A 13,577-nucleotide genomic window follows, 5' to 3' on the forward strand; every position below is an offset into this window, starting at 1 on the left:
GTGCAAGTTTTATTTTAGTCAATTATTTATTTGGTATCAAAATATAGTTCATTTCAGCTGGTGTTTTTGTAGTTTTAAATTTTGTTTTTGAATATTGGGCTTATTGAAGATGGCCTGACCAACTTCGATAAATGGATTTTTTAACTCCTTGAAATGTTTAATTTGCGCCCCTTTAGGATTTCTATGTTGTTTGGTAATTATGTTCTTGGAGATATTCATGTGCAATATCAGCATTAGCGCATCCAGGTTATTTCACGTGTTCCATCAGTGTGAATACATCCATATTGGATATCGGAAATATACATTTATATAGACAGTCAAAAAAACGCAGATATATCGTAGACTTTAAATCAGAATTGGGCACTGTAGTTTAACCCTTTCATGCACAAATACTGATAACCTGTAACCTGATAAGCTGTCCACTGCAGTCACCGCTGTCCCTGAAAGGCTTAAATCTGGCCTACCATATCAGTCAGTACATGCTTTCGAAAATCGTCCCCATTTTCCACGAGGAATCACTTCAGAAATTATGCCGCTATTTCATTCTACATATGAGTGTGTCTGTGCACTGCATAACAGATGGATGCATGAGAAGCGTGCGAATCACCATGTTGGGCCGCAGTGTAGTTTTGACGACTAGCCAGCGTTCAGTACCATCTGTGTGCTCTACCTCAAGTACATTATGACTCAGGTCTTTACGTGTCATCGTTACAAGGCGGTTCTCAGCCTGCAGGTTTTCAAAGAGGGCAGAAAGAACACAGAAAACAAAAACAAATAAATGACATGAAAAAATATGCTTCATGACCACTTGTTCCTTTGCACTTTAAATTAGCATGCAAGTGCCGGAGGTACCTGATTGTAGATGGTGATCGAACGTAGCCGGTGCAGAAACAGCAGTAGGGAAGAGTGCACATCATGAAATAGGTTTCGGGTCTGATGGCTCTCAGAGCGCAGAGGAAGGCAGATCTTAGTTGTCCAGCTGCTAAGGAATCAAATGTAGAGATTCATAAGTGGCTCACTGTCACACTGATGCTTGAGACAAGTGGTTTCAACATGCTCTAAGAAAGAGTCTGAGAACAAACAAATACAAAATGGCCACTTTGTCATTAATTCATTAATACCATAAACAAAAGGTTTTTTTTTTTTACCACTTTCTTGTGACATTTTAAGGCAGCCAGAGATACCCATTGAGCAAATGAAAATGTGTTTGGCCATGGTACTTTTGGGTTCAATGTACGCAGGGTAGAGCTGTGCAAAAAATTATCACAATTGTGTTTTTGATTCTGGCCAATCTCCATTATTATCACATTTTTTTAATTTACAATTTTAAAGCCTCTATACTGAAAACTAAAGAAAATAGTTTTGCAAGATTTTTTTTTTAATCCAACTGAATAAGACGACCAAAAATAAAATGTATGAAAACCATTTTAACTCAACAGTATGACAAATGTGGAACAACCTAAAATAAGTGACCTCCTTTCGAGACGAGTGTAGGGATGCAATCATGCACTGTTCTCACCACCTCAGCGCACGGGCAAAGAAAAATCGCATACATTGTCCAATAGCAGCAAGTTAGTAGTGGCCTTACTCGACTAATCTCACATTTTTTATGCTTTCCACATAATCACTTGGGTGGTAAGTACAGCTTGAAATGATTAGAAAGATTTGTTGTGTTGTCCGTTTGCGAGGACACCGACCCTGCATCGGGTTACTTTACGTCACATTGCTTTGGAAATACCTGTGAAGAAAGGAGTCATTTAACTGTGGGTCCAAGGGCCTCTCATCATCCATCCAGTGGGGGAGTATATATCCCATGGGGCCGCAGGTCTTGTCGAAAAACAAATGGAAGCCATTGGAGTGAATCTCTGGACGGTCTGTGACCTTGAACACTGACTTGAAGCCAATACCCTTTTGTCCTGCATAGATCAAAAGGACACCGTCTTATAAAATACAGTTATACATTGACTTGTGTCCTGTTTTTATTTAATATCTCGTTTACAAATGTTTACATTGTATTTTCTTATTGTCTGTACAGTGTCCTTGGGTGGCATGAAAGGCGCTTTTAAATAAAATGCATTATTATTATTATTATTATTACTTATGACTTTTGTTCTGTGATGATGCTTGTTTACGAATCAATTTAATGAAAAAAAAGTTGAACAAAAACATAAATGAAAAAAAAGGATTCAAAAAAATGCAAATAATCATTCAACCTATATATTTCCAAGAAAAATGTGGGGAAATGGGATTTTAAAAACTAGAAAAATACAAAAGATGTGACAAAAATAGAATATGCAAATCCACAGGTGCCGAACTGCTAGTATGTAAATATATATTTTCGTCCATATTTAAAACAGAATTTTCGAGCAGTAATAGAGGATTATGTAAATCCTAATACGTACCGATATATCCATATTTGTGTTTGCCCTTGGTACTTTGACCCACATCACATATAGCCTTTATGTTTGCCTCCTGGAAGCCAGTTTCATTGTTGAGAATGGTGATGCAGTCCCTCTCAAGCACAAAAGCCAGGGCTGGAACAACATCAGAATCTGATGGGTAATTGTTGTCATCTGCATTCTGGAAACAGAGTAAAAGTTAGAATGAGTAAGTCATGGTTGCAGATGCAATACTGTGCTTCTCTTCAGTCGAGCATAGCTTCGACATCTAAAGAATGCGTGATCCTCTGCTTGCCCGTCCGTCAAAGTCATGGCGCACAATATCAACTCATACAAAAATCAAAACGAGGCTAACTACAAGAAATTATAGCACGTGCATGTCCGTTTAGAGATGGGCATGGGCCACATAAAAAAAATAAATAAAAATCTGTTGATGTACAATCTGCCACTGTATTATTCACAAGCAATTATGTTAAATTGCTCCATGTACAGCACTTTGTATGCAGCGATGGCTGCTCTATAAATACAGTTGAGTTGAGAATTATTTAACAGTAAGATGAATCGAAAAAAAATCCCTACTGTATATCTTAAGAAGCAAATTAAAGGGGGGAAAAATATGCTAAATTAATGTCACTCTTAGACAGGCCATAGTCTACCCATACCGTCTTGAGATGCATCGGAAATACGACACACCAATAAACATATTTTGAAATGCAGCGACAGATATATAAATATCCTCCTGATGACCAGGAAAAAAAATGTGCAATCACATTTATTTTGAAATTACCCAATCTCGGTCAAGTAATTGGACTACTCCAAAAGAATTTTTTGAAATTACACTACATTTTTTAAACACTTGAATACTGGGCTTAAATACACTTAAAACATCAACGTGTTCATAAGAGTCTTATAAATAAAATGCCAACAGCATTTCAAGACAAAATGTCTTTGATAAAAAGTAGTACCGGTACTTTTCCTCTTCCCATACAAAGTGCTTGCACTGAGGGAAGTCATTTTCTTACTTTTTCTAACCCCTACAAATTTGGTATCATTGGAAAGCACTGAATGTCCTCTTTCGAGTAACAAAAGGAGTTAATGCGATTGGATGCACTGGGTGGGCGATATTTAGGTTCACAAATGTCCTCTACAGAGGACAAATTTGAACTACTGGTAGTCAGGAGGATATGAGGGATTTAAAAAGTGTGTTCAAGGGGACAAACACCTGAATGAGTTCCAAAACAAAATGTGTGTCTTTGCTGTAGAGCTCGGTCGAGAGGCGATCCAAACTTCTGCCAAGCCGGTATTGGTGGGCCTGGATCAGGTTTTGACCTTCAGATGTCAGTTCCACACCAATACCAAACTCTTTTTTTCTGTCATAAAAAGAAAAATGAGTGAAACATTGTTTTTACTTTTGGGAAACTGAATCAAACAAGTAAAAAAAAAAAAAAGACAACAGACCTTATTTCCTCAATTATTGTCCTTTGAACATCTAAAGTGGGCTCAGGTTGAGAAGTGGCCAGCTCGTCCTCATTCAAATCCAGAAGTTCTGACGGATTGCTGCACATGGCTTGGGCTTCGCTGCAGTTGTCCGACATCTCGACAAACAGTTCTTCTTCGGCCGATTCTTCCTCCGCTAGATCTTCTCCTTCTTGTGCATTTCAAATAGTAAATAAAATTGCATCTATTTGCATGATATATTCTCTAGTCATTTCGAGTTTAAAAGCAATCAAGTGAACAGCCAGAAAATAATAATGCCTTGCTGACAGTCACCTTGTTGAAGTCCGTGGTTGAGAGGACTGGAGGATAAACCGCTGTCTGTTGCGTTGTTGTCTTCAACACCCTCATCGTCACTCATGTTCTCACCTGACAGAGTGCTGCTCTCAGAATCCACCACATGAGACTGAAGTCATAAACAAAGCACATTGAATGATCACTTTGCCAGAGCAGGAATACAGAAACACAACCGACAACGATGAGACATGACATAATTCTTACCGCCCAGGCTTAACGTATTAATTTTGCACAATTAATTACAGGAGGGAGGGAATAAAATGTAATCACAGATTTATGTTTCTGCACACTAGGTGACAAGGGACTTTCCCTCTGTGCCCTAGTTATATTTATTCGGCACATCAATGACAGTGACATGTCAGATTTTTACCAAGAAATGTTGGAGAAAGACATTGTGGCTTTGAAAGTATCTCGTTTGAATGTTTGGAATAATTACAAAAAAAATCACCAATCAATCAAAGAGTGAACTCTCAAATGCTTTTTGTGGTGGCAACAGCTCATCTCTAAGTCGTTGTGGCCTCCTGACTACTTGGTTGAACATTGCAGGAATTCTTTTCATGTGTGGAAAAGACAAGTTGGGGTAAAAAATTGCTTTAATTTTGTTTTAAGTTGTTGAGTTTTCCTTTTTTTAATTACAATTGAAAAATGGTGCTTATTGTTTCAAGTGAGCACACTGAATTCAAGTATGATGAACAGTAAAATTGATTAATTAGTTACAAAGCCTTTAATCAATTATATTTTGGCCAGGGCCATTTGTAAATAAAGTGCTGTCTGAAATGATCAGTCAATTTCGATCTATTTTTAATAAAACTGTCATTTAAAGCCACATACATTGGTATATTCAGTTACATTTAAGTAAAATGAGCATTCACCTGTGTTTGGACTTTGGGCTGATGTAAAGGTCCTGAGTTTGAGGCGCCATTTTGGATCTGCAATGTTGTCATCTTTTTTTGGTAGTGCTTCAACCACTCTGTGATGCCCAGAAGGATTCCAAGTCGATGCAAACAGTTTATGTGCCTCGGGTTTGACTGGGCCACAGTGATTAGGACCAGTTTTGACTTTGTTTGGCCCAAGACTCTGGACAAAGGCTCTAAAAACACCTGAAGGTCACATTCAGTTGAGAACAATGATACCACTGATGATTTTTAGGAGACGTGTATTATTTAAAAATTTCGATTAAAAAAAAAAAAAAGAATGATTCTACTGAAATAAAACTTGAATATGATTCATCTAATCCCACGAATAAACTGACCATTGATCTGGCACATTTACATTAGACAATCCTTCCTCTCACTTCCAGCTGATTAATTTTAAAAGATGCGACAATGGGAATCAATTTGTGCTCCTCAAGCAATGTTTTAAATCACATATTAACATTTGTTATCTTTAATGGTTTATATAGTTGATCCTAAAGTAAGTAGCACACTGATATCAAACTCAAGGCCCGGGGGCCTGATCCGGCCCGCTAGGTCATTTTATGTGGACCGCGAAATCAAATCATGTGTGTCAACTTGCGTGATCCTCGCTAAAATCTGTACTGAAATGACAAATTGTCATGTGTAAGAAATAACGTCGAAATTATGCAGTAATGTTGTTGCCCTGTTTCCACTCGCTTGAATTATAATTAAACGATTGTTGTTGACGTGACTGATTACCTTACTAGTAATCCATTTATTTGTTGTAAGACTATGAAACAATTTTGTGGTTTTACTGTCATAACGGCGCTCCGAGAGAAAACGTAATTCCAAAGTGGCCCGCGACAAAAATCAGTCTGACTGGCCCTGGAGTAGCCAAATCGTTTAACTGTTGCAGTAGCATAAAACAGACTACAGGTTTTACCCAGAAACATTTGGTGAAACACTAATTTGCTTTTCACTTTTCATTTTAAAGCTTTTCAAACAGTTTGAAGTTTGTTTTTAACATTTACTGTATGTACACTATTTTGGTGGACAAAGAAAAAAGGTCATTTTCAATTTAACGGACAATCGGCTTTAATGGATGAACATGTTCGGCTGTATAAAGACTTGTGCAATACAGTGCAACTAACCTGCTGCAAAAGAGCCTGACAGATTCTATTCGGAATTCGAACCAAACACTCCAAAAGGAAATTTGCCACTGTACTGTAACATGACATGTCCTCTTCAGCTCGAGACAGATCTAGACCCAAAAGCAAATTTTAGTTAGATAACAAGGCTGTGTTTTCAAATACAATGCAGAGGAGGCTTAAATATTTCTCTGCTACCTTCTTCAGCCACAGCCGCCGCCAGGGAACTCTGCATATGATTAGCCAGGAGGGCCGTGGGAGCATTTGTGATTCCATCGGCTACAACAATGGACACGAGGTGACCAGCTGTCCCCACGGGGTCAAGGGTCATGGCCGCATTGGAGAAATACTTGTCTCCTGTGTCGGAAGTGATTCTGAGCAACAAACTTGGCGCCACCTCCAACGCTGCCAAGCCTGTATTTGCTGCCATTGGTCAAAACGGAAGATGTCAATAAGGTCCTTGCATCCGAGAATTGTTTCCAGAAATTTTCTATTCCTACCAATTTACCACCTTGTCTGTACAAACACCTACCTGCATTTCTTTCAATAAAATCTTTGAGGGAGCCATGGAAAGGTTTGAATATAAGCTCCCATTGACTCCATTCACTTAAATCCTCTAACAGAGGACAAGAATGCAAACTGGCCAATGCCTGGAGCTTTGAAACCTCCCCAAGCCGCCCCACTGCTTCGCACTCACTTTCGGCACTGGTGATAGCGAACAGAAAAAGTAAGACTTTTTCGTTAGTTCAGTATTTGTGTGGCTTTGATTTCTGGCACCGTCAGACAATCCATAGCACTCACCTTAAAATGGGATGCCGAGCAAACAATGTAGACTCATAAAAGACCAGACTCGGTTCTCCTCCACCGAGGTCTTTCTGGCATTGGACTAGTCTAGCCAGTGCCTGTAGCGAGCCATAGCCCAAGTTGCGACTATCCTGCACTCCATAATGGGACCGCAGTGCCAACTCAATGTGGGACAGCTGAGGAAAATTGAAAAGAGAAGAATATGTTTCCACTTCAAAATCATTTATAGAACAGAGGGCCTTCAGTTTACAACAGCATTCTGGTCTACAGTGGCGACATACATACATTAGTACAAGCGCCCTATTTTATAAATAAATTATGTTATCATGCAATTGCATGTAAATAAGTGAGCACTCTAGCAGAGTGACATTACCAAGTCTTGAGCTGCAAGCCGTTTATGACCATAAAATGTTGTGTGTCAAGGCCATCCTAAAACTGTGGCGCTTTGATGTACTTTCCTATTATTTTATTAGACGTCAACTCACTTCATCTTGACTACCAGAAGTAGTTTGCCCACACTGCTTGATGAACTCAAATATGTCCTGTTTGGTGGGTCTGGAAAAACTTCTTGCAGATTCTATGCCACCACTTCTCAGAATCAAAGTTGGACCAAGCACGTCCTGCAGTAGCTGCATTCAACACAATGATTTGTTTTTTAAGGACTCAACAGTTGGCATCCAAATACGCACATAAATAGTAATTGGTACCTGAATATGTTTCGCCAAAAATCCCAAGAAGCTGCCTTGACCCAAGGAATGAAAGTCTTTGACCTGGAAATGCTTGGTCAACTTCCCCTCTAAGATGGCAATATCAGCCAAATGGATGGCTGAGTTTATCGAGGATAGGCTATCTTTTAGGTATTGCTTCACTTTGGCTGAGAAATTGATTCAGAATTAGGGGAATTAGTTGTGAGAAGATGTGTGGCAAAAATACATCTCATCCCATCCTTTACGCATCTTGAATTCATACCTTCACTGGGAATTGATGTGGCAGGTCTGTCTTCCATTGGATCGTTTTTTCCAGAGGTTTGGGGAGTTTTCTCATTGGCCACCTGGTCCTGTGGGACAGCTAGCGAGCCACCGCAGATTGCCAACTGAAAGAGAGCTGTTGCTAGCTTGTTGCCGGACACTTCTGTTAGGAATTTCCGGACATGCTGCAATAAACAATAAAATACCACACAATAGACAAAACAATGTTATGATGATGATACACCCATGCAATGCATGCAAAATAATTCATGGGACAGGCTCAAATGTGGTGGTCTCATTTTCTGCCTAAGATTTTGTGTCCAGTCCATGTTTGTGTGCTGTGTGTATGTCAATGTTCTATGTACTATGTTGCTCGCAAAAGAGGGTTGAATCCAGATGGGATGCTCCAGAACGGAGGTGAAAGAAAGCAGAAGCAGAGGAGCCTGGCGAGGCATCCAGACAAGGCTAGCAGCTAAGGCTACAACGATCGACATTACCAAACCCTTGTCAAGGCCAAGATATGCTAACCACACAACAAAATGAACTGTTAGTGAGCACCTAAAACTTTTTTTTTTAACTCCTGATACTTATACAGGTACCGAACAAACGAAAGCACACCTGGAGAATGATGAGCGAGCTGTATCTGTATTTATGTGACTTGTTTACAGCTGTTGGTTATTATTGACAATCAATTGAGCTAGCAATAGCATAGCCAACACCAGGGATCTAGTGGAGATTTTTGGATACCTATAAGATACGCACGCAAGCGCGCGCACACACACACACACACACACACACACACACACACACACACACACGCACACGCACACGCACACACACACATTTCAAGAACGGTGCGAATGTAATAACATAAATAATTTTCGAAGAAAGGTCTTCAAATTGGGTTTCTCGATCCTCGTTTATGTGAAATACATTGTCGGGCAACCCCTAAATGACAGCGTCTAAAACTGTCAAAGCCAAAGGGGAAGCAGAGCTGGTCGCGCTGCACCAGGTCGTCAAGGTAACAAAAGAGAATTGAGTGTATCATTTTGGTGTAACCCTTGACAACTGTTCAACTTTCCTAGCCCTGTTTTCAGCAATAGAAGTACATACTTTGGTAGGTCTTCCACCAACCTTATGCAATCCAGAACTCAACACCTTTTCTGCATTTGTGAAAACTGCCAGCACCACTTCTGCTGCTGTCAAGGAGGCGTATTTTCTTCGGAGTTCCAAATTCCCAGCAAAGACGGAGCTTGTGGCTTTTACTGGCTCAAGGACGCTCTTCTTGAGTTTTATTAGATGCTCCCGGGTCTCATCTTCCAGCTCTTTCCGAATGGCTTCTTTCATTTCGTTCATTTCACTATGCTCAAGACGACTCACTTTATTTAATGTCTGAAGGAGACAGAGAGAGAAATTTCATCCAAATACTTGGAAGGTGTTTGATTCATTTTAAGGAAGTCTCAGAAAAAAAAAGATCACTCCAAAACAAACAAACAAAAAAGTCGACCAAAACCTTACCGAGATGGGCAGCCCGAGACTGTGTATCCTGATACCCAGCTCGTAAGGAGACTCACAGTTATAATGGTCAGCTAGGTACTTCATAAACTCAGCCAGGTCAACTTTGGGCTCTTTTGTCTTTCTCCTGTAATTGCGAAGTTGCTAGAAACAGGAAAACAAGAACAGATGTAGAATGACCATAACTCATGTGGCTTTATGTACAGCGGTGGGGAAAAAAAATTGACCACCCTTGTTTCTTCAATTTCCTGTTAATTCTAACCGACAGGTACAACTAATGGTTCTTTGGACATGGGCGATTGCTCATGTGATAATACCGTATTGGCCCGAATTTAAAACGGTGTTTTTTGCATTGAAAGAAGACTGAAAAAGTGGGGGTCACCTTATATTTGGGGTCTAGACATTATACCCATTCAAGACGCTAGATGGCGCCAGATATCAATGAAGCGAATGCTGAACTTGACTCCCCGGGCCAAAGTGAACCCCTGCTACGAAGAATAAAAATAAAAATAGTGGTCGCACGAAGAAGAAAAATAAAAAAATAGCAGTAAGAAGCAAAAGAGAAGAAAATAATAGAAGAGATAACAGAAAATGGAGAAACGTAGTGAGAAATGTGGGTCAAAGATTGGCCAGGTTAACCGGCAACTGAGGAGAAGTTATGATGTAATTTAATTTACATTTCAAAAACCAGAAGCCATTCATTTACGAATGTGATTGCACTTTAGATTTGAATGAGGCAAAATAACATGCTTTTTCTCTCAAATATAAATATACTGTAATTATTTTCTGTATAAAAATTAATTCGGTGTTCAAAAAGTCTTTTTTCAAACTTGAGTCTTGAAGAAGAGGGGGCATCTTATAATCAGGGCCGTCTTATATTGGGGCCAATACGGTAGTTAAATTGAAAAAGCCATTTAAAATGGTTTTCTTCGCGACCAAAATCACAGAGGTTCTTTACAACAATTTTACGTGCGTGACCGATCAGTCATTATTTTGGTCGTTATAATTGTGATATGAAATATTGATACTATTTTCATTGTGATATGAAATATTGATACTATTTTCATTTTAACCGCGATTTGAGGTCGCACCTTTAAGATGTCTACTGTCTCAATCTGGAAGATATCATCATCCTTGGTGTTGCTGTCAATCTTGAACATGCGGTGGATGATGGGGAGTTTGCAAAGAGGTCCCAGGTTTAGCTCTTCAAAGCGTTTCTTATTTTTGAGACCGGCCAAATTCTGTCCCAGCTCATAGAGTGTGCAGACGGACGTCACTGCTTCAGTGGACTGGAAGATAAAGAAAAATCCTTGAACACAAAGTACTATTTGGAGACCTTTGACTTGATAGGACTGGCTACTAACCTGTATGTACATCGTTATCTCTTTCACCAAGTAGTGAAGGTCGTTCAGGGCCTGAATACTACGAAGATTGAGTCTTTCTAATTCCTTCGAAGTCAGCTGCATTAAAATACACGTCCTTGAGATCACCTGGGAGAAGCAGTCGAGAATTATTTGTGATATGTCTGAGCAAATTCACAATGTTAAACCTTTGACATTGTTGCAGTGTCACCCCCTGGATTTAATTTACATAAATTGTTTGCTTCAAGGAATACAAAGCAACGTTCAAAGTGTATATGACTGTATTGCCAAACGCTCTCCCATTTCAACAATCATAGGCTTTTGACCTTTTCTTTGGTGACCAGCTCTCCCTCTCGGGCGAGATCTCGTATCACATCCTCCATCAGATTGCTGACCGTGTCTGGATCCAGATCTCTTTTCCTCTTCCATTGGACTTCATCGTCCACCACCGCTTCCATGGCCCGCACATTATCTCGATGGACCTCTCTCACCTGGGCATTATAAGCTTCCTGAAACACACTCGAACTGCACTCTCTCCGAGCTGCATCACTCTTTTTACTCGTACTGGCTGCAGCGTCTTGCTGTAAAGCTGACGAAAAGACAATTTAATAAAAACTATTTACAGTCATCAAAATGAGCACATTTTCTTCTGAATACAATCATATTTGTGTACGTACCAGCAGCTCCAGTAGCAGTTGGAATTGGCAGGTTATTGGAGGAAGGTGATTCCAAACTGTCATACATGGATAAGTACAGTTGAAAGGGAAGCTTTTCGTCATAGTGATGAAAATAGCAAACTTCCAGTAGATCCATGGATGGTTCAGTTAGTTTGTATTTTCCAGCTACCTGAAACACAGGAATCATTTTTAAGAGTCTCTCTCTCTCTATACATATATAAAAAAATTCCCCTTGGGTGGTGTCCGTCCCTCATTCAGCTCGGGTCCTCTACCAGAGGCCAGGAAGCTTGAGGGTTCTGCGCAGTATCCTTGCTGTTCCCAGCACTGCACATTTCTGGACTGAGATGTCCGATGTTGTTCCCGGGATCTGTTGCAACCACTCATCTAGTTTGGGGGTCACTGCCCCGAGTGCTCCGACCACCACAGGCACGACTGTCACCTTTACCTTCCAGGCTCTCTCCAGCTCCTCTCTGAGCCCTTGGTATTTCTCGAGTTTCTCATGTTCCTTCTTCCTGATGTTTCCATCACTTGGGACCGCTACATCCACTACAACGGCTTTCCTCTGCCCTTGATCTATGATCACGATATCTGGTTGGTTCGCCATTACCATCTTGTCAGTCTGGATCTGGAAGTCCCACAGGATCTTCACTCTGTCATTCTCCACCACCTTCGGAGGTGTTTCCCATTTTGACCTTGGGGTTTCCAGTCCATACTCCGCACAGATGTTTCGGTAGACTATGCCAGCCACCTGGTTATGGCGTTCCATGTAGGCTTTCCCTGCCAGCATCTTACACCCTGCAGTTATGTGTTGGATCGTCTCAGGTGCCTCTTTGCACAACCTACACCTTGGGTCTTGTCTGGTGTGGTATATCTGGGCCTCGATGGCTCAGGTGCTCAAGGCCTGCTCCTGAGCAGCCAGGATGAGTGCCTCTGTGCTGTCCTTCAGGCCAGCCCTCTCTAGCCACTGATAGGACTTCTTGAGATCAGTCACTTCAGTTATGGTCCGGTGGTATATCCCGTGTAGGGGCTTGTCCTCCCATGATGGTCCCTCTTCCAGCGCCTCATCTTCTGTTCCCCATTGTCTGAGACATTCTCTGAGTACGTCATCCGTTGGAGCCTTCTCCTTGATGCATTCATGGAGCTTGGATATTTCATCCTGGACAGTGGCTCTCACACTCACTAGTCCCCGGCCTCCTTCCTTTCGGCTTGCGTACAGTCTCAGGGTGCTGTATTTGGGATGGAACCCTCCATGCATGGTTAGCAGCTTTCGGGTCTTAACGTCCGTGGTCTGAATCTCTTCCTTTGGCCACCTTCTTATTCCTGCAGGGTATCTGATCACTGGCATAGCTGTTTATTGCCCGGGTCTTATTCTTGCCATTGAGCTGGCTTCTTAGGACTCGCCATGATCTTAGCTTTCAGGTCAGTTGCTGCCTCGCTCAGCATTTTATTCATTGGGGCTGGCCACCCAATCTCATCATCTGCATTCATTGGGGGTTGCCTCCCAATCTCTTGTATGACCTACTCCTCTGATCTGGCAGCCTGGAGCCCTTCACTATGGAACCTGCGTTGTACCTCATCAATCTCAAGTTGTGACAGCAGTTGCCGTTTGTGGATGTTGGAACACTGAGCTACTACGTAATTGTTTCGTGGTCAACCGTGACTGTGGGTTTCGAAGTAACCATTTAGCCCACATTCTCTGCATGTAACCTCTCTGACTAGGGTTGCTTGAGTAGTAGCACTCCAACAGAGCCATGTTATCGCATCTCGTCCATCTCCGCTTTGTTCCAGTAGCCCATTTTTCATCAAGGTGCTCTGGTTCCCCAGCACCTGACGCAGACCTTGTTTGGCCGGGCGACGTCATTCGTTTTATTGTCTCTCATCATTGTATGAGATAGGCATTAGCGTGAAGGATCTTGCCCAAGGACTCACACTGGATGGTGTTATGTGCTCATTTTTGCCCCAAGCGGGATTCGAACCACCGTGCCATACCAACTGAGCTATCCAGCCTATATATATGT

The 13,577-nt window shown here is 41.2% G+C and overlaps 1 protein-coding gene across 4 annotated transcripts in view; it reads right to left on the bottom strand.

Moving 5' to 3' along the window:
- wu:fj29h11 (uncharacterized) overlaps positions 1-13,577 on the bottom strand; it is a 38,613-nt gene that overhangs the window by 18,446 nt on the left and 6,590 nt on the right. For 2 of the 4 annotated variants that reach the window (XM_052070955.1, XM_052070954.1), the window contains exons 5-25: positions 11,560-11,728; positions 11,209-11,471; positions 10,886-11,011; positions 10,613-10,810; positions 9,525-9,665; positions 9,141-9,398; positions 8,008-8,191; positions 7,746-7,912; positions 7,524-7,667; positions 7,036-7,214; positions 6,767-6,939; positions 6,433-6,657; positions 6,238-6,347; positions 5,063-5,290; positions 4,170-4,299; positions 3,858-4,047; positions 3,622-3,769; positions 2,403-2,580; positions 1,739-1,916; positions 853-982; positions 608-727 (exon numbers count right to left, since the gene is read on the bottom strand). In XM_052070955.1, coding sequence (XP_051926915.1) covers positions 608-727; positions 853-982; positions 1,739-1,916; positions 2,403-2,580; positions 3,622-3,769; positions 3,858-4,047; positions 4,170-4,299; positions 5,063-5,290; positions 6,238-6,347; positions 6,433-6,657; positions 6,767-6,939; positions 7,036-7,214; positions 7,524-7,667; positions 7,746-7,912; positions 8,008-8,191; positions 9,141-9,398; positions 9,525-9,665; positions 10,613-10,810; positions 10,886-11,011; positions 11,209-11,471; positions 11,560-11,728 — 3,639 coding nt within the window. The remainder of the gene's footprint in view (positions 1-607; positions 728-852; positions 983-1,738; positions 1,917-2,402; positions 2,581-3,621; positions 3,770-3,857; positions 4,048-4,169; positions 4,300-5,062; positions 5,291-6,237; positions 6,348-6,432; positions 6,658-6,766; positions 6,940-7,035; positions 7,215-7,523; positions 7,668-7,745; positions 7,913-8,007; positions 8,192-9,140; positions 9,399-9,524; positions 9,666-10,612; positions 10,811-10,885; positions 11,012-11,208; positions 11,472-11,559; positions 11,729-13,577) is intronic. The other 2 variants (XM_052070956.1, XM_052070958.1) reach the window with 2 other exon arrangements.

Source organism: Hippocampus zosterae, chromosome 7, assembly GCF_025434085.1.
Source record: "Hippocampus zosterae strain Florida chromosome 7, ASM2543408v3, whole genome shotgun sequence".
In the NCBI taxonomy this organism is placed as follows: domain Eukaryota; kingdom Metazoa; phylum Chordata; class Actinopteri; order Syngnathiformes; family Syngnathidae; genus Hippocampus; species Hippocampus zosterae.